General features: G+C 39.2%; 1 protein-coding gene across 1 annotated transcript in view; it reads left to right on the top strand.

The window, feature by feature from the left end:
• Positions 1-18,862, top strand: part of LOC144969706 (uncharacterized) — a 25,758-nt gene extending 6,896 nt beyond the window's left edge. The window contains exons 2-7 of the mRNA XM_078908862.1: positions 874-1,101; positions 3,128-3,272; positions 7,628-7,709; positions 9,379-9,525; positions 17,346-17,413; positions 18,568-18,862. Of these exons, the coding sequence (XP_078764988.1) occupies positions 874-1,101; positions 3,128-3,272; positions 7,628-7,709; positions 9,379-9,525; positions 17,346-17,413; positions 18,568-18,754 (857 nt within the window). The 3' untranslated portion in view covers positions 18,755-18,862. The remainder of the gene's footprint in view (positions 1-873; positions 1,102-3,127; positions 3,273-7,627; positions 7,710-9,378; positions 9,526-17,345; positions 17,414-18,567) is intronic.
• The last annotated feature ends 12 nt before the right edge of the window (positions 18,863-18,874 follow it).

Genomic DNA, 18,874 nt, shown 5'->3' with positions numbered 1-18,874 from the left:
CTTTTAGAATATCACAAACATTTAAGTAATTTTCCGTACTGATATAGTCTAGAGCGAAACAAGCTTGCGTACTTCAATTATTCCATGTCAAGGGTTGGTTTCTGTGTTTTAATAATAATAATAATAATAATAAATTCATGTCGAAACACAAACAATCAATCAATCAACCAATCAATCGATCGATCGATCAGTCTATCAAAACATCCCGTAGCTACATCTCACGTTTGTCTACTGCGACTCACGCATTATTCGCCTCCCCTTCCACCTCGTAAAGATGAAGATTGACGAATCGACCCAAATGACGTCACACAAGATGCGACGCGTTTGATGTAGGTTCAAGACAGTTTGGGTCAAAAGGAAGTCAGACACGCAAGTCAAGACACCCTATGAATAATACATTCATCGTAGGGGGCACGGGCAATGAAAGAAGCATCGCTATCATTTACCAATTAATGCATGAAGATCTTCCTTCACAACGCCTTCACCCCAAATAACAATAGCAACCAAACAAATGAAAACAAGAGAAATGCACATGGGTGTGAATTGAAAGAAAACTAGCATATACACACATATGCATACGCACACACACACACACACACACACACACATACAAACAAGCGACCACTGTTTTAATGAGAATTATGCAATTGAAACATTATTATGATTGATGCTACGCCGGACACCCCTCCCTCATTCTTACAACCACAACCACCACTACTAACTATCATCATCATCAATCATCATCATCATCATCATTATCATCATCATCATCATCATCATCATTATCATCATCATCATCATCATCATCATCATCATCATCATCATCATCATTATCGTGATTATCATCAAAAGTTTCTACCTTCCTTTTTTCAGCCACAACACTATCAAGGATTTGTGATGCTTTTATAATCCGTGGGGGGAGTGGTATGAGTCGCAGAGAACAACTAGACTCTACAAGGTCCAGTGCCAACGGCCTACAAAGACCACTGAGCGGTCCGTGTCCTTCTAGGGCAGTGAGTCGATGGTCCATGGCTACCCAATCTATCATAACAAGGTCCACTGGAAGTCTGGCTGCAATTAATTCTGCCTCACCAAGAGCATGTGAGTAAAAGGCATGTTTATACTTAAGATAATTCACTCCTATCTGCCATGTTGTGAAATCGGATAATTGCACACTCAGCTAAAATGCACCCTCTGCTTAACCATCGCCATTTTCCTAAATTCCGGAAGGTGTGCGATTTTATAGAGTTCAATCGACAATTTTCCACTGGGATTATGTCATATATTCAGGTCACAACATAAGGAGTTCTTAAGTCAGTCTCTCTTATTCTGTCCCTCCAAGAAAATGCCCCCCCCCCCCCCCCAATTATGCCACTTACTTACTTACTTACTTATCCGAACCAGCGACCACCTGAGCTCTAGCCCTTCGGTCTTGTGCCATGACGTAGACGTTTTTTGTAGTTGTTCCAGGTGACCATAAAGTGTGTTACTGATGCTTGGATTTGGTGGGAGGAATGTGCATCTCAGGTCTTCAAGACCAATTATGCCACAAAAATGCCAAACAGAAGAAAGTGAACTTATGCCACAAATTATGCCAGAAACAACGAAGTATGCGTTCAAAAAACTGCTAAGATTTGTCGTAATGATGCAATTTGTACATATTTATTCATATAAGTCTTGAACGAAAGAGCAATAATAAATTATTACAATGAACAAGCAAACAATATACACATTTAAAAGCAAGAAGAAGAAGGAGAAGGAAAAAAGACTACAACAGAGACCTCAACTCAAAACATCAAAAGCAACCAAAATAAAAATTGTCGCAATCGACATCTGAATACCTAAAAAGGGGGAGGAAATGCACATGGAGTCATGCAACAAATATTATCATCAACATTAATGATAAATACTGTTAGGTGTATAATCGTCATTATCTTTCATATAAGATTTATAAAGAAACCTCATTTTAAAGAAAAATAATCAATCCATTTCTCTTAAACCTCACAATGTTATCTGGTCTACTTTTGTATAAAAAGGAGTTTTTCTTCACACTTCCATAAAGGGAACAAACCAAATCACCTCAATGTTCTTAAATTTTCTAAAGTTCAATGATGATATTTTACAATACTAAAACCATTATCAAGCCAAGCATATTATCACATAAGATAGGTTATGGTGATTATGTTCTACTCTTCTGACGTGTTTTCAGCATAAAGCAACTTAATAATTAAGTTGATTTCGTCACAATAAAATACCCCTATTTCATACTTCATGGTTGAATATGTCGTCATCCTATAAAAACTCATGATTGATTATATTACAACTAAGGAAAACAGCAGAATTATTCTCTAAGTAAACCCCCTTTCTCTCCCTGGGGTGACGACTTTGCACCCCAGGCCTATGTCTTCCGTTCACAAAACGGCCAATTCTAATGCAAAAACCTCAAATTTGGTGACTTTTCCTAGCTAGCTTGACCCCCCCCCCCCCCCCACCCACCACCCACCCACCACACACACACACACACACACACACACACACACACAATCTGGTCTAATTTTGTTTACCTGTGTGGATAGTTTGACAGCTACAATGATGTAAACCACGGAAAATTTTCCATTTTGTGGATTGATATTATTATTATTATCATTATTATTATTATTATTATTATTATTATTATTATTATTATTATTATTATCGGACACGGGCGTAAAAAGATAAGGAGGATTTCCCTGATTTTTTTACAGCATTTTCTAAGCACGGAGCTTTTTCTAAGAAAAGGGCAATTTTTGAAAGCATCTGATGTTTTTTTCACGAGGATCTGAATGAAACATTTCACACGAACATTGGTCCAATTACACCGGTCAGTACGTCACTTCAGTATTAAAATCAACTGGGCTTGTCTTAATGACGGTTTATACAGATTCAATAAGATCATTAAAGGTTTATTGTGAGCCAAATGCATTACGTTCGGGGTAATATTATGACTATGACACACTATTGGCTTACTCTTGGCCTCCTACTTTTCAGTCAATGTGATGGAATCATTAATTTGTGTTTCATTTCCAATCTCTGAGAGTCCAACTGATCTTCCTGACCACGATTAATTAGTTTGCATTATTTATTCCAGCTGGTTTTGAGGAATCCAGACTCACAGTAGCAGACGCTGAGGAGATTGAACTCCCTGAGGAAGTACAGGAAAACTTACACAAACTAGGATTTCGGAAAGCGAAAGGAAAGAAGAAAAAGTCGGAAAAATCTGCTAAGTCGAAAAAGTGAGTATCTGGAAGTTGCCAGTCGAAAGTAGCATAAAAAGAATAATATCAATGATATTTTCATTATTTCTAGTTTAATCCCCAAATAGCAATTTGTTGAAATATTAAATGTATATATGCAATAAAATGCTTTATAATAGAGATAAGGCTAGGATTGTTAATCATAACATCACATAGTAACTACTCTCTGACATGGGATTAAAAACTAGTGGTGATTTACTTACCCAAAAACCCGAAGGCATTTATATAACAATATAAAACTCTCACGTCGAGTTATCTAACAATGTGGAAACGCATTTTGGACGAAAATCTAATACAATTGAGGGCATTGTTTTTGTTATCTGTGGAGATTGAGCGAATCTAGTGTGAACCAATCATTTATTAACTAGCGGTCGTTAAACAATAACAAAGAGCAGAGTAAAGTCAACTTCCTTCATTCTATTATTTGTGAACAACCAGGTATAGAATGAATGATTTTGACGTCACTCGGCTCTTTGTTCTTGTTTTTAACCAGCCATTTTCATGAGTAGTTCTCACTAAATTGTATTAATCAGACTATAAACGTAGTTTTGTATTGTCACGTACGATCCAGCTGACGGATGTTATGAGTTTTTAAAATAAACGAATAGCATCAATATTTGTCTGGGTGAACTTGAGGGTAGATATGTCACAAATACCGCGTTTTTATTAGTCAAAATCTACTGGGGCAGGCCGAGACTATGACGATAGTCCGGGATTAAAACGTGCTCAAACAGCCTGCATCCTTCGTGGAAACCACAGTAGCAATTCGAAATATATTCTAAATAAATAATTATTATAAGTTATGTCTTATGAATCCTTTTTCTGAATGAAAGGAGGAGAGGCAGAATTGCTGATTCTGGCTTCATGAAGTGGAAATAGATGTCAAGAGCTTCAGCACTGCAATGGCAAAACTAAGTAAAATCACAATTTTTTTTCCAGCTTAGATCAAAATTCAAAATATTTTTGAAGCAAAAGATACGCTTTTAAAAATATATTTCTATTTTCAGCAATTTTTTGAGTAGACGCATGATTCGTGATACAAAATTATTCTAAATTTGACGCTGATCAAGAATCTGAAGTCAAAACATCCAAAAACCAAACCAAACCAAAAACAAAACAAACCAACCAATCAAAACAATAGAAAAAAAAAACAAACAAAAAAATTGACCACATTTTTATTGATGCCAAAAAAAAAAAAAAAAAAAAAAAAAATAACGTTTAAACGTTCATGGTCTGATTAACACAATTTAATGAGAACTACGCATAAAAATGGCTGGCTGAAAGCAATAACAAAGAGCTGAGTGACGTCAATTTCGTTCCTTCTATACTGCTACGCCCCGATCTCCCGATGGCTCATGAAATATTAGAAGCAGCCGGATTTTCGATGGACAGACCGTCACCAGAGAGTCGGCCATACCGCAGGGATAAATATTAATTCAGAAAAGTCAGTGGATAGCGCTACGATTTTTTTTTACTCATACCTCATCATAAGTAAAACAAAAACCAAACTCTGCGTGTATGGCGGCATTAACAACGCCAAGGGCCATTAACTGCGTCAACAGCGACTAAATGAGTGACAATGATCTCACTTTAACCGGGAAGTTGTTTTCTTGGGTAAGACAATTTCTTCATTCAACTTGGCCCATTTTTATGAACGCGGACTAGCGCTTAGTCTCTAGACTTTAGTCAAGGACTTGGAAAAAAAATCGGATTTTATGTGAGCTGGCCAAGCAAGTCCCAGACTCAAATCACGGCACCTTCGGACTAACTTTGACCAAGTTTTCGTCATTTGCAGAGGCCGGACTTCAAGCTTAGCCTGAGACGAGACAAGATAGCAGCTATTTTTAGATTGAGAGTTTGATTCTGAAGGAAAATACGTCTGTTACGAATGACAGAGGCAAAAAGTATCCTGTTGCTATTGGCACTGGCTTAAAAAAACTGTAAGATATTGCAGATTGTCGAGAGTACACATTTTTAAGAGTAAAAACTAAAATAACAAAACAAAAACAACCCGAATCTAATCGGGCTCGCGAGTTGCGAGTGAACGGAGACTCGAAGTCGAAGGTTCGCTTCAAAGAACAACAATAACAACAACAACAACAACAACAACAACAAAAGATTAGAAAGTATAGTGGATACAAAAGTTTTTCTGCTAGCATTGTAACTGACTGAAGTAATGATTTACCCATAGAATTAAACGAATGAGAATACGTACGAAGCCTAAAAAGTGTCCACCAATGAAAGCATTCAGCGCCATTTTGTTGTTGGCTGAGAATGTAGTAATTACCATTCATTCGGTATCTATGTCAACATAACGACACAAGAAAAACAACAAACATTATCAAAATCCACAATAAAATGTTTCAGAACTGTTGCGTATATTTATGGCACAACGAAGCTGTCAAAAAAAATGAAGTTAGAGAATGTGTGTAATCATGTATTATAATAACCTGTAATGTGTTTTCCAACCACCACATCATCTACTACTACAACCACCACCACAATATCATCACTAACACTACTACTACAACCACCAGCCCCACATCATTATCACTACCACTACTACTACACCACCACCAGCACATCATCATCACTACCACTACTACAATCACCACAACCACATCGTCATCACTACCACTACTACTGCAACCACCACCACCATATCATCATCATTACCACTACTACCACAACCACCACCACCACTACTACTACAACCACCACCACATCACTACCTCAACTACTACAACCACCACCACAATAGCATCACTACCACTACTACTACAACCACCACAACCACATCGTCATCACGACCACTACTACTACAACCACCACCATATCATTACCATTACCACTACTACTACAACCACCACTACCACCATATCATTACCATTACCACTACTACTGCAACCACCACTACCACCATATCATCACCATTACAACTACTACTACAACCACCACAACCACATCATCATCACTACCACTACTACTACAACTACCACCACATCATCATCACTATCACTACTACTACAACTACAACCACCACCACATTATCATCACTACCACTACTACTACTGCAACCACCACCACCACCATATCATCATCATTGAAATTTTATTTTTTTAAAAATTGAGCTTTATATAGTGCAATATCTACTAAATGTGCTCAAAGCGCTTTACAAGGGGTCCCTGGTCAACATTTAACATGTAGGACGGGACATGACGCCTGTTAGGCGATATTACAATTTTTCGGACAAAGACAACTCTGTTAACGGTCAGGTACTCATTTTACACCTGAGTACGGTGAGAGAATGTGAGTAAAGAGCCTTTTCCAAGGACTGAACTATGCGCCGAGCGCGAGGCTCGAACCCAGGACCTTCCGATCCGGAAGCGAGTGTCATACTACTAGACCACATAGCCGCATCATTACCACTACTACTACAACCACCACCACCACCATATCATTACCATTACCACTACTACTACAACCACCACCACATCATCATCACTACCACTACTACTACAACTACAAACATCACCACCACCACATCATCATCACTATTACTACTACAACTACAACCACCACCAACAACACATCACCTCACTAACACTCAGTACTACAATCACTACCATTAGGTTTTGGAGCTTTACTTCATTTGAAATAAGGAAACTTCGGAATTGTATTTGGCATTGTGTTTATATATCATAATATAATTCTAATCAGTTATCTATTTAGAACTAGATACTATACAATATGTATGCCAAATACCACCCCAATTCCCCTTTCTTGTGTGCGGGAATTCCTCTTTCGGCATTGAAATTGAGTGTGAGAGAGTCATCACTACACACATAAACAACAGAAACAATTTAAAAACAAGACTATGACACGCAACCAGTCACACACGAGGCTATACTATTTATCCTTTTCTCTATATAAAATAGGACAAGACAAACAATAGCTTGACTCTCGCTACACTTCGCATTGATGTTTGTCGTCTCACGAGTTCAACTCTCGGTCGACCTGTCAATATTCCTTTTTGCCTCGGACGTAATCATTAATAGAATGTTGTGTGGTTTTGACCGTGAAGAAAACCTTAAGAAGTCACATTTATATCATTTTAGAGAGATCGTTTTGAATAATTTTGAGTTAAACGAGCGAGCAGCAACTTGTTTTCATGAACGGCCGATCAGCGCTTGTTTACTATAGTAACGCGATTCCCAGCCAACATCAAAATGGCGGGTATTTTTCTCATCGAGGCCGCTGGTTGGCTAGCCAATAATAGTTTGTGCATAACACATCATGAATTGTATTGATATTTTTGTCCCATTAATTTTCAGATCTCAGCCGAAAAAGCAAACTGTCAATGACGACAAATTTAATAGTGTCATCGACCTGAAGAAAGATCCAGTACTTGTTAAGGTAATCGTTTGCAATATCAAATGATTCCCAATGTGACTATGCGTAATGTTTGTTTTTTTCTTTTGATTTTTTGTTGTTGTTTTGTTTATAGGACTTTACAGCGCTTGTCGCGCTATACTGTCATTTTAGAGTAAGAAATTGGAAGATAATGAATATAATGAAAAAGAAAGAAAACTCAAGTAATAGCAAACAGGTAGAATGGGAGCGTTGTTTTGTGTTTGTTTTTAAAGAGTTTCCGGCGTTTGCGACACTTTTAGGTCATTTCAGCACAAGTAAAAAGGAAGAAAACTAGTTAATTCCAGATTTAAGAACAACGTCAAGAGAGAAAAACTGAAAAAGGGGGATGATTAAAATAGGGAAAAGAGGTAAATTCCAAGAGTACTTAGTCTGAGATCATCCACAGAGAGAGAGAGAGAGAGAGAGAGAGAGAGAGAGAGAGAGAGAGAGAGAGAGAGAGAGAGAGAGAGAGAGAGAGAGAGAGATCTCATTCCAAAACAAAGACAGAAAGCAACTCGGAGGACAGAAAGCAACCAGTAAAAAGATAACAGCTATAGGAGACACAAGTGACCTTCCTGTACACCACGGGATGTCCAAAGACAGCATCTAGAGAATGGAAGTAGATCCAAAAGCAATCTACCAATGTGTCTTGTCTGACACCACCCAAATGTCCACTCAGACACAGGTACACGGCTACTGCCAAGATTGACACATTCACATGGACAGCATTTGGAAAGGAGTTAAAGATAAAGACTACATCAAAGCCAACATCGTAGTCGAATGTCAACCGCTGGAAGAGATAACATAATAACTCGGAGGTAGAATGACCAAAGACGGCCGCTCAACAATCGAAATTAAAAACAGGATAGCAATGGCAACGAACCAGTGACATCTACGAACGCAATTGTAAGATTGGAAAAGATATGGGAAAGCAAGGGCATGGCATTCCATTCCATACATAAACAATGTAACGCACTTGTAACATCAATCCTCTTACATGTTTGTGAAAGCTGGACAAAAATCCTCAAGATACAATAATTCAAAAACAAATGCTATAGAGACGCATTTTAAGCATCATCTGGACAGACCATGAATCGAATGAATAGACACACAGAATAGTAACGTTTTTTCTTACATGACCACAGAAATCCCGTGTCAATAATGAAAAGAGGAAAAAAATTGGGTTGGCCGTGTTTCTCGTCATGAATTATAGGCAAAAACCATCATATTATACATGGGACATTGGAGGGAACAGTAAAAAAAAATAAAAAAATGCTGGATGGATAATGTGAAGGAATGGAGAAGGATGGGCAGGCCAACACTAACGAGGATAGCTGAGGACAGATAGACAGAGATAGATTATAACTATAATGAATGATCTTCTACTTGTCAATGTAATTCTCAGGTTTAGAATTAGCTCTCACAGAAACCGCATATGCTCACATTCAAATCCGACCGCCTTATCCTTGAAAAGGAATTTAAGCCATGGTCTGAGCAAACTAAGTCGCTTCATTCCAAAAGATAATAATAATAAGGGGGATAAAAAACCACTAAAGATACTACCCGATGCCCCCAGCCAACCAACGCATATTATAATCTCAGCTATAGACAGCTTTACTTGTTTAGATCTCATTTATAGAATATTCTTCATTATAATTTAATTCCTTTCCAGGTACAGAAAAAGAACAGAAATGTTGGAACTTTTACCCATGAACCTGAACCACAACCCTGTGCCGTTTGCTTTGAGATTAAAGGATCTTCCCCGAGCCACGCAGATGTCCTGGCAGAAATGAAGAAACTTCAGAAATCACACCCAGAGGTACGTTCCGTCATTGTGCCAATAATTAAAAAGTAGTAAATAGTCTAAATTAAATGGGACTCGTCTCACGTCAAGGGATCCAGATAGCTCCGTTGGTAGAACCCTCGCTTCACACGCAAATGGACCTAGAACGATTCGATTATTGACACCCCCCCTCCCCCCTATCCACCCAGCAGTGACTGGATATTTTTTGTTTGTTGCTTTAGGTCTCTTCCAACACAATTGAGGTTATATGAGAGACCGCTGAAACAAAAAAAAAAAAACAAGCAATCTAACAAAAATAGTACAAATGTAAATCAAAATCATAACCTAAAGATATCATAAGCTAAATTATAAATAAGCAAGAACAAACAGGCAGAAGATTTACAGAAAAAAATATCCCCTGTCACAAATACAATCAGAAACCAAAGAAGCAGGAAAGGCTAGTAAAGAGAAGAAGAAACGACATCACTATCGGATCGTACACCCATGCGAACATCATAGGTATATGATTCAAGGGTGATGCTCCCATCCAATTGACTGGATAGCTGGGTCTCTCAGATCTGATGGAAAGTACCAGCGTCCCATCCAAAGGGTAGCATGCAATTGTTATTGTCATTGTCACGCGATAGAAACAGGGAAAACTCCGGCTCCATGGGTAAAGAATGACTTTATATTATTAGTACTGCATCTCGCGTTAAAAAAAAAACATGAGGTCGAATAAATCGTGCCACCATTTGAAAACCCCGTAAACCCAAAAGATGAATTGTTCACAACTGATTTTAGTATCTGGAGATAGAAATCTTACATTCGTTTCGCAGAGCTAGCCTCCGTCTTTCATCTTGGAAAGAAATCCCCATTCGTGACATGCGTAATTTATATAAAGTATAAAATGGAGTGGAAAGAGGTTTTAAAAAATTATTTACCCCGATGTATTAATAGCGGTTTTGTTTGTTTTGTTTTTCAGGATTTAACGGCGCTTGCAACACATTTAGGTTATATCAGCGCCAGTAAAAAGGAAGAAAATGAGATAGTAAAAAGTTCCACAATTAAAATTAAAGCACCCAAGAAAACGTAAGACATAGGAAAATTGGTTCAAATGGGGAACAGATGTAGATTCTAAGAGCAGACTTTCCGTGTATTTAAGTTTGAATCACCTAATGTCTCATCCTGACACAAGCACAGGTCCCCCTAAGAGGAACACACTCAAATGTTTACATTATAAATTCAAAACAACAAATATATACTGATACATAACAGAGATATGTTTTACAAAGGAAAAAAATATCATCTCCCAAAACAATAACTATACATTTGACTGTTTCCCTCCAAGCCAAGGACTCCGACCAGGGCCAGGACAAAACCAATTAAATCTCATTTCAAGACAAAGAAAGAGGGCAAATTGGAAAACAGCTATAGAGGGATAGAGGTTATAGTAAGTGCCTACCTGCCCACTTTGGGCGGTCAGGAACCCCAACCAGTATTGCAGTAGTAAGTAGTAGTAATAATACTAGTGGCAGTAGTAGCGCAGATGCAGCAGTTGTAGTCATAGAGGATGAAGGCATGCATGAAGTTGCAGTTTATCCATATATCTGTGGTATGAAACATATGGTAACAGCGTCTTATTCTTTGGATAGAATCCATCAAACGGCTGATGCCATCAGGAATCGGCCATGTCGGTACTTGCGCCAATGTTGTTTAACGTCTACATTAGCGATATGCCGAACACTTCCTCCCTGAGGCTGGGATACGCAGACGACTGGGCACTCGTTACTCAGAGTAAAGTGTGGACCCGTCTCGAGAGCGTACTCAGCGAGGACGTCACCAGACTCAAATCCTACTTTGACAAGTGGTACCTGAAGATGAACACTTCAAAAACCGTGGCCACTGCATTTCACTTATGCAGTGGTTGGCACACCCGTAAACTGAATGTCCTAGTCGGGGACCAGCCACTCCCATATGAGCCGCGTCCAAAATATTTAGGGGTGACGTTGGATCGCAGCCTTACCTATCGGGTTCATCTCGAAGGGGTTGCCCGGAAGATAGAGAAACGCAACAGTCTTCTGAGGAAGCTGGCGGGATCGACTTGGGGCGCTAGCCAAGCGCTCCTGAGAACATCCGCCCTGGCACTATGCTATTCCACCGCGGAGTATTGCGCTCCAGTGTGGGGTAGAAGCAGAAACGTTGAGAAGGTGGATGTAAACCTTCGCAAGTCGATGCACACAGTGTCGGGAACGCTAGCAACAACCCCTAGAGAATGGGGCCCGATAATGGCAGCGATCCAGTCCCCCGATGTCCGGAGGGAGACCATTACGGGAAACTGGCTGAGTAAGATCAAAGAGAGAGGGAATGGGGATACCCCTCTCATGCGCATAATGAACGGTGCCCCCGCTTCGAGCCGAAATAAGTCCCGGCAACCCTTGTACGCAGAATCCCTGACTACGGACAGAGCTGCACATACGAGATGGAAGTCGGTTTGGACGAATTCAATCCCTCGTGGGGGCGGGGACCTACACTCCTCTAAGCTTGGTGAGAAGTTGCCAGGCTTTGATACCAGTAAGAGGAGACACTGGGTAGCTGCGAATCGGCTTCGGTCGAGGAGCTGCCTAACGGCCGGTGCGTTACATCAGTGGGGTCTAACTTCCAGTCCAATATGTCCACGCTGTGGACAAGAACCCGAAACGGCAGAGCATCTAGTCGAAAGGTGTGTTGTGACGATGCTACCAGGCGGGTTCGCGACGGTGCACGAATGCGGACCGGACTTTGCTGATTGGGTCGATCGTCATAACATAATAGTGTGAACCATAAGAAGCTGCTGCCATGTTGTATGCCCCTAATGGATCACCGGCTTGACGTGTGTTTCTATACAATGGTGGGGGCGCTTATGTGCTTACCTAGCGGCACAGGCTAATTGGTTGAGAGTTACTAGACCATTCTGGAAAGTCAATTGATTTGGGGCACCTCACGTCGGCCTGACGTTGTAGGCACAAACGGAATGGCAATTCAACCCGGCCCCCGAATAGCGACTCAACCCCTTTATCCCAGGCATTCGTGTGGTAAGCCACCGGAGTGGGAACCAAGACTGTTGGCAGGTAGGAGTGATTAGGATCCAAACGACCCCCGCCGCGTAAACACGCAGAACTTCGACCGCTGACATGGTTGGGAAGGTTTAGGCCGTTGCATCCTGCCTTATTGCCGGAGCAGGTGCAATGCTTTAACCATTCCACTTGGCCACCTCATCCCACAATCATGTCACTTATACTTTGGCGGAAATAGTGTAGTAAAAACAGTTCTCTCTAGCTGGTAAAAACAAAGAAAGAAAGGAAAGGGAGGGACACAATTAGAAAGAGAAAAATATCCAAACAAAATACAAAAACAGAACCAAAAAAAAATTAAAAAAAAGCCAAACAAAGAACTATTAATAAATGGTGACATCAATCGAGTTTCATCTCGAACAGAATAGACCCAGGGCCAATGGGCGAAACACTCTCCGCCCCCCCCCCCCCCCCTCCCCCCCTGGGGATTTTTTGAGACCAATTTTTAAAGTAAATATAAGGTGTGGGCTTTCCATTTCTGGCCGGCTGCCAAAAAAAAAGTGTCATCTTCACAGAGTTATTGCCCTTGAAAGGTCATCAAGTGCGTTAAAATGAGCTTGCCACTGCCAAACTTTGAACTGCCATAGCTTCCTTAGTTTTCATCACACATGTCACAAATTTGGATTGCACTGATGTATATAGACTATATTAGATAAATAATAACTAAATTCAAGGTTCAGAGTATTTAGTATGTATGAACTTCAAGGATGAATTTTAAAATATTCAAATTTTCAAAAAAGTTTCACAGACACTGTTATATAACTTTAGAGCATTACATATTTCTATATACATCAAAGAGAAAGTGTTATAGCCTGTGTATAGCTAGACCTAAATCTAAAATTTCGTAGATTTTTATTCACTAGTTTTGAAGATATTGGATATTTTGTGATTGTACTGTTGACAGAGCAGTTATTCCCCTTGGTGGATTAGAGAAAGGTTTATGGCAAAATGAAAGCAGTATATTGTAATATGACAGGAGAAATTTGGTACTTAGGGATCATTTTCTTATTACATCAGCCCAAGGAGAGATGGGGGGGGGGGGGGTCCAGGTAAACACTGACATCAGCTTTTCTACACATGGAATTGTCATCCAACAACCTGCAAGCAGAGCACAACATACATCGGAACAACCATCAACAAGCGCTGAATTGAGTTGCCATGAGAAACAAGACACATTCCAATAGATCAGCTGCATCAGTAAATGTTATTTCAGAAAGAAACACGAAAGTATAAAAAGAGATCGGTCACATACAAATCATTGGAGCTCCAACCTTGCTTTGTAAAAGCAAAAGCAGATCCAGTACTACCAATGCAGGAAAGTACATCTCTTATTTCTATCAGCAAGACCACAAATTGTGACCTCGGCTGGGTTTTTCTAAGAGCAAAGATGTCAGGCAAAATCCCTGCTTGGAAAGGATGGTTATGTCAGACAAGATGAACTCTATGAAAAATCTGTTGTTGATTACATGCCCCCAATAGATGCATCAATCAATGAAAATTCCACTGTTCAAAAAGTTCTTTAATTGTCCAAGGAAGCCACTGAAGAATTTGGTCAATCCATAGCTCTGGTCACATTTGATTTGGCAGCTGCCAAAAAAGCCTATAACATCATATGGCAAAATCCCAGTGAATTTAGTAATGTGTCAGTACACCTCAGTGCATTTCACACAATGATGTCATACTTGGGGGCACTTTGAAAACTGATGAGAGGATCTGGTATAGAGGAAATAATTGTTGAAGCAGGGATATGTGACAGAGGTTCACTTGAAGGAGTTTTTACTGGAAAACATTTCAACAGGTCAATGAGGATACACAACGTCTTGCTAGAATCTTTTGAGCGACTTTTGTTTCAATCATTTGAACACCACAAACATATGGAAATGCTCATTTGTGCAGTAGAGTCTGAATTAAATTCCCATTCAAGTCTTTGCACAAAAAACATAACTGAATCTGAGGCTTTTCGTGAACTCTCAGAGACATATTTTCAAATCAGGAAAGAAGTGCAGACTGGGAGACATGGAAAAACTGCCCAATTCATCCTCCAATACATGGAAAGAGTCTGGAACCTTTTGAGATTCGACGAAGGCACACGATCAAATGATGTAGATCTTTACACACAATTCCTTGGACATCTATGCCCACTGTTTTTCTCAATGGACCACCATAATTATGCAAGATACGCATCATATTATTACACAAAGCTATTGAATTCAACACCAGAGGAAAAAACTTTGCTGCAAAATGGAGGTTTGAGTGTGGGTAGATCAGGCATGCCTAAAACCAGAACACCAATTGATCTGACAATTGAACAGACAAGCAATCGACATGCAAAAACAAAGGGTGGCATAATTGGCTTCAGCACAAATCGACCTGCTTATTACAGATGGTGCGTCACTCGCCATAACCGAGCAAGTTATGTACAGGCGACACAAGCAACTTTAGGACTAGAAGACAACATAGACAGCCAAAGAGAACTTAATAATATTGAAAATGAGCTTTAGTACAAAAAATAGTAAGTGCTATTAGGATTCATAAACCCTTACAATAGCAGAGAGTTGGTTGTATCTTCTAGCTGAAACACCAATATTTGCTGAACTTGAAGACAGAAGTCATAATAAGTTCCAACAAAACGGAAACATTGAAAATTACATCACAAAGAGATATGTTTGGCCAGTTGCTCATGTTAAGCCAGTGTCAAAACATTGATCTTCGTAAAGTGATGTGCTATACACTAAGCCCAGTTCCGTGGGCTTTAGCAACAAGTGATGGATCTTTCTTGAAGACAAAAAACTACACTTCTGAATAGAATGGAGAAATATGAAATTGCTGACTCAAAAATGAATTTCATGAAGAACATCTACATTGTTGATGGCAATGCAGTTCTCCAAGCATTGGTTTCATTACCAGAAACATTTGGTGAACTGGCTCTGAAACTGTTCAGCACACTCCCAAAGTCTATAGACCTTCATTTCATTACAGACAGATACCTCGAGGATTCAATAAAAGCAACAGAAAGATCTCGAAGGGGTGATTCTTCAAATAATACTTTTCTTATTGGAGGACCGTTAACAAAGTGCCAAGCGACTGGAAGCTATTTCTATCAAGTGGGGAGAATAAAATAAACCTAATGAATCTAATTTTACAAGAATGGGAGTCAGACAAATATGCATCAAAACTCCAAGGCAGAAACATTTTCTTTGCGATGAAAACACATGTGTACAGCTGAGCAGTGAGGATGGAATAACCACAGACTCTAGACCAATGCCTGAGCTGGATTGCAGTCACGAAGAAGCTGACACCAAAATTATTGTTCACTGTACATATGCAGCTCAACATTCAAGGAAAGAAGAAATTGTAGTAAGATCACCAAATACTGATGTCTTTTTGTCGCTTTTGGCATTTGCAAAGAAAATTGAAGTCCCTTTACTTTTTAACACAGGTACAGGAAAAAACAGAAGGCTTCTCAACATCACAAACCTTTCTAGCAAATTATCACCAGAAATATGTGACGCTATTTGGGATTATTTCACAGGTTGTGACACTACCAGCTGCTTTGCTGGAAAAGGAAAAGTACGTCCATTTGCCTTATTGACAAAACACCAAGATTTCACACACTTATTTTCTGAATTGGGAAATCAAGAAGTGCTACATCAAGATGTTTTATCAAAGCTTGAAAAGTTTGTGTGTCTAATGTATGGAGACAGCAGAGCAAATGACGTCAACAAACTGAGAGCTGATACGGTGAGAAAAAGATTCACCCCTGGAGATGACAGACCCCTCTCCCAGCTCCCTCCCTGTAAGAAAGGTCTACAGATGCATAACAAGAGAGCAAACTTTCAAGCAATGGTTTGGAAGCAAGCAGCATCAAACTTCCCTGAAATTCCAAAACCAGAGGAAAACGGTTGGAAAAGGACAACTTCTGGTAGTTTAGTGATCGACTGGTTTGGAGATGACGACATTATACCAAAAGAACTAGTTAACATTATTGTTGATGAACAGCAACCTAAAGAAGATGACATTGAGAAGAGGATGGTGAAGAGGAATGGTCTTCTGAATCAGAGAGGATATTTTTCAGACTGTGACCAATGGGTGGATGATGAACTGTGAAGAAAAATGAGTATGTTCCATACCTCTCAAACCATATCAGAATATATATTTTATGTGTGAATGTGGTGAGTGTGTGTGTCACAATTATAATATAAATGTATTTCAGGGACACCTATTCTCAATAGTTCACATTCTCATACTAAAATGCTATAATATGTATTTCGAGAAAAATTTCTATTTGTCATTAGTAAAGATAGTTTGTATGTATTTCAAAATGACCCTCAAATCATCAGTTTCAAACATAATATTTAGTTATATTAAATTAGACATGTTTCAAAATACAAAAATGCATTTTATTAATTTTTAAATTTTTTTTTTGCACTGAATGACCTTTCAAGGGCAATAACTCTGTAAAGATGACACTATTTTTTTTGGCAGCCGGCCATAAACGGATCGCTTAGATGTTATACTAACTAGAAAAATTGGTCTCATAAAATCCCCAGGGGGGAGTGGGGGTCCCGGTAGCCCTTAGTCTAGAAATACAGCACTCAATTTCAATGAATTGCACCTTAAGGAATATAAAAGATAATGGATTCCTATGTTAAGTATGTTTGTGCGTGACGAAGGACTCTGTAAATTCACTTATGACAAAAATTCCATCCATGCTTGATTTACTTCTCATTTCTCACAACTCATCAGGTGGAGATTACCAAGTTAAAATTCGATTACAGAGCTCTTGTAAACAACAGCCCAGATATGGACAACAGGTAAGGCATGTCATATTGTCTAGAGAAGCATTTCATAATTGCAAACAAGTATCATTTTTAAAGTATGAAAGTGTTGGGTTGGGACCCCAGTGTGAGATATGATGAAAACTCCGGGGGAAAAAAACAAACAAAAACATACGTTTTTTCAACCAAAACAGCTGGTCTCCCTCAAGGGAGCCGACTTTGGGCTAGTGAGTGGACGATATTATTGGTATAGACATGTGAAATGCATCGAGTTTATGACACTCTGAAAATATGGCCATATACAGTGGAACCTCAGTATAACAATGACGTGGGACCAGCCTAAAATCCCTGTTATAGCCGAATTTCAAGGGAAATAACCAAAAACCCTGAATCACAATTTCTCTCTCATTCTCATTAAAATTGACCGTTGTGTGTGTATTCGTGTATGAGTGCCCGTTTTATGCTACGTACTGTCTGCTTAACAACAAGAGATGAAGTGAGTAGAAAAGTGCCAGAAGACAATAGAGAATAAAAATTTTCGCGGCAGTGGTGGGATTTGAACCTGTGACCTTATTGGTACGACAACTCTGCCTGGCAGGTGAGAGCGTGGCTCTACCGTGTGAGCTATCCACGAATACTGGAATATTTGTATCAAACTCAGGTCATTTCTCGAGCTCTCTCTCACCCACTTCTGGAGACTGCCGGTTCGCTTGCCACACAACCATCGCGAAGTTACTTGACCAGCAGTTAAGCTGTCTGCTTGCAGCAAAGCCCATATTATACTGAATATGATGTAGTATAGTAGTAAGTAGCCTACACAAAAATGGACACACAAACTAGGCCTAGCCTAGCTCTTGATTGCACACAAACACATTTTTACTTATAATGTTTTAACTATAATGCCAATGTAATATAACATAATTCCTTTTCTTGTTTACCTGAAGAAGGCCAAAGGCCGAAACGTCGTTTAATTTGTTTTGTATCTTTTAGAAGAGTCATTTTTACTCAATCCCTTTATTTTACTATACTTAGAAGAGATAACGAGACTGGGCTGAAGTAGGAGGCTAACATTGGCTTGCCCAAAGTAGAATTCCATACACCACATATCCAAATAAAAATAAAAGATAAAGAGAGAAAGAAAGATATGTGAATTAAGATGAACCCTTAAACGAAAATAATTCTCTTCCCAGGTGGATTATCACAACAAACTCTGTAGCGAGTCGAAATCGAATTGCAGGTAGCCATATACGCCTGGCAGGACAAGATGCCCAGCTCCGCAGATATGATGATGTCATTACTACAGAATATCAGCAATACAGACGAATGATGGACTTTGTCAAAATGATGAACAGCAGACTTGGGATGAAGGAAAAGTAAAAGAATGTAATCTTTGCTAAGAGTTTCTGTAAAAAATGTTATAAATTGATTGTTTTTCAAAATGCCGAGTTTCTGTAAAAAATGTTATAAATTGATTGTTTTTCAAAATGCCGAGTTTCT

The sequence above is a fragment of the Berghia stephanieae genome, chromosome 3 (assembly GCF_034508935.2).
Source record: "Berghia stephanieae isolate SIO BIC M18660-M18661 chromosome 3, UCSD_Bste_1.3, whole genome shotgun sequence".
Lineage (NCBI taxonomy): Eukaryota > Metazoa > Mollusca > Gastropoda > Nudibranchia > Aeolidiidae > Berghia > Berghia stephanieae.
Note: the sequence above shows the minus strand (reverse complement) of the source record. Positions and strands in the feature narration are given on the sequence as shown.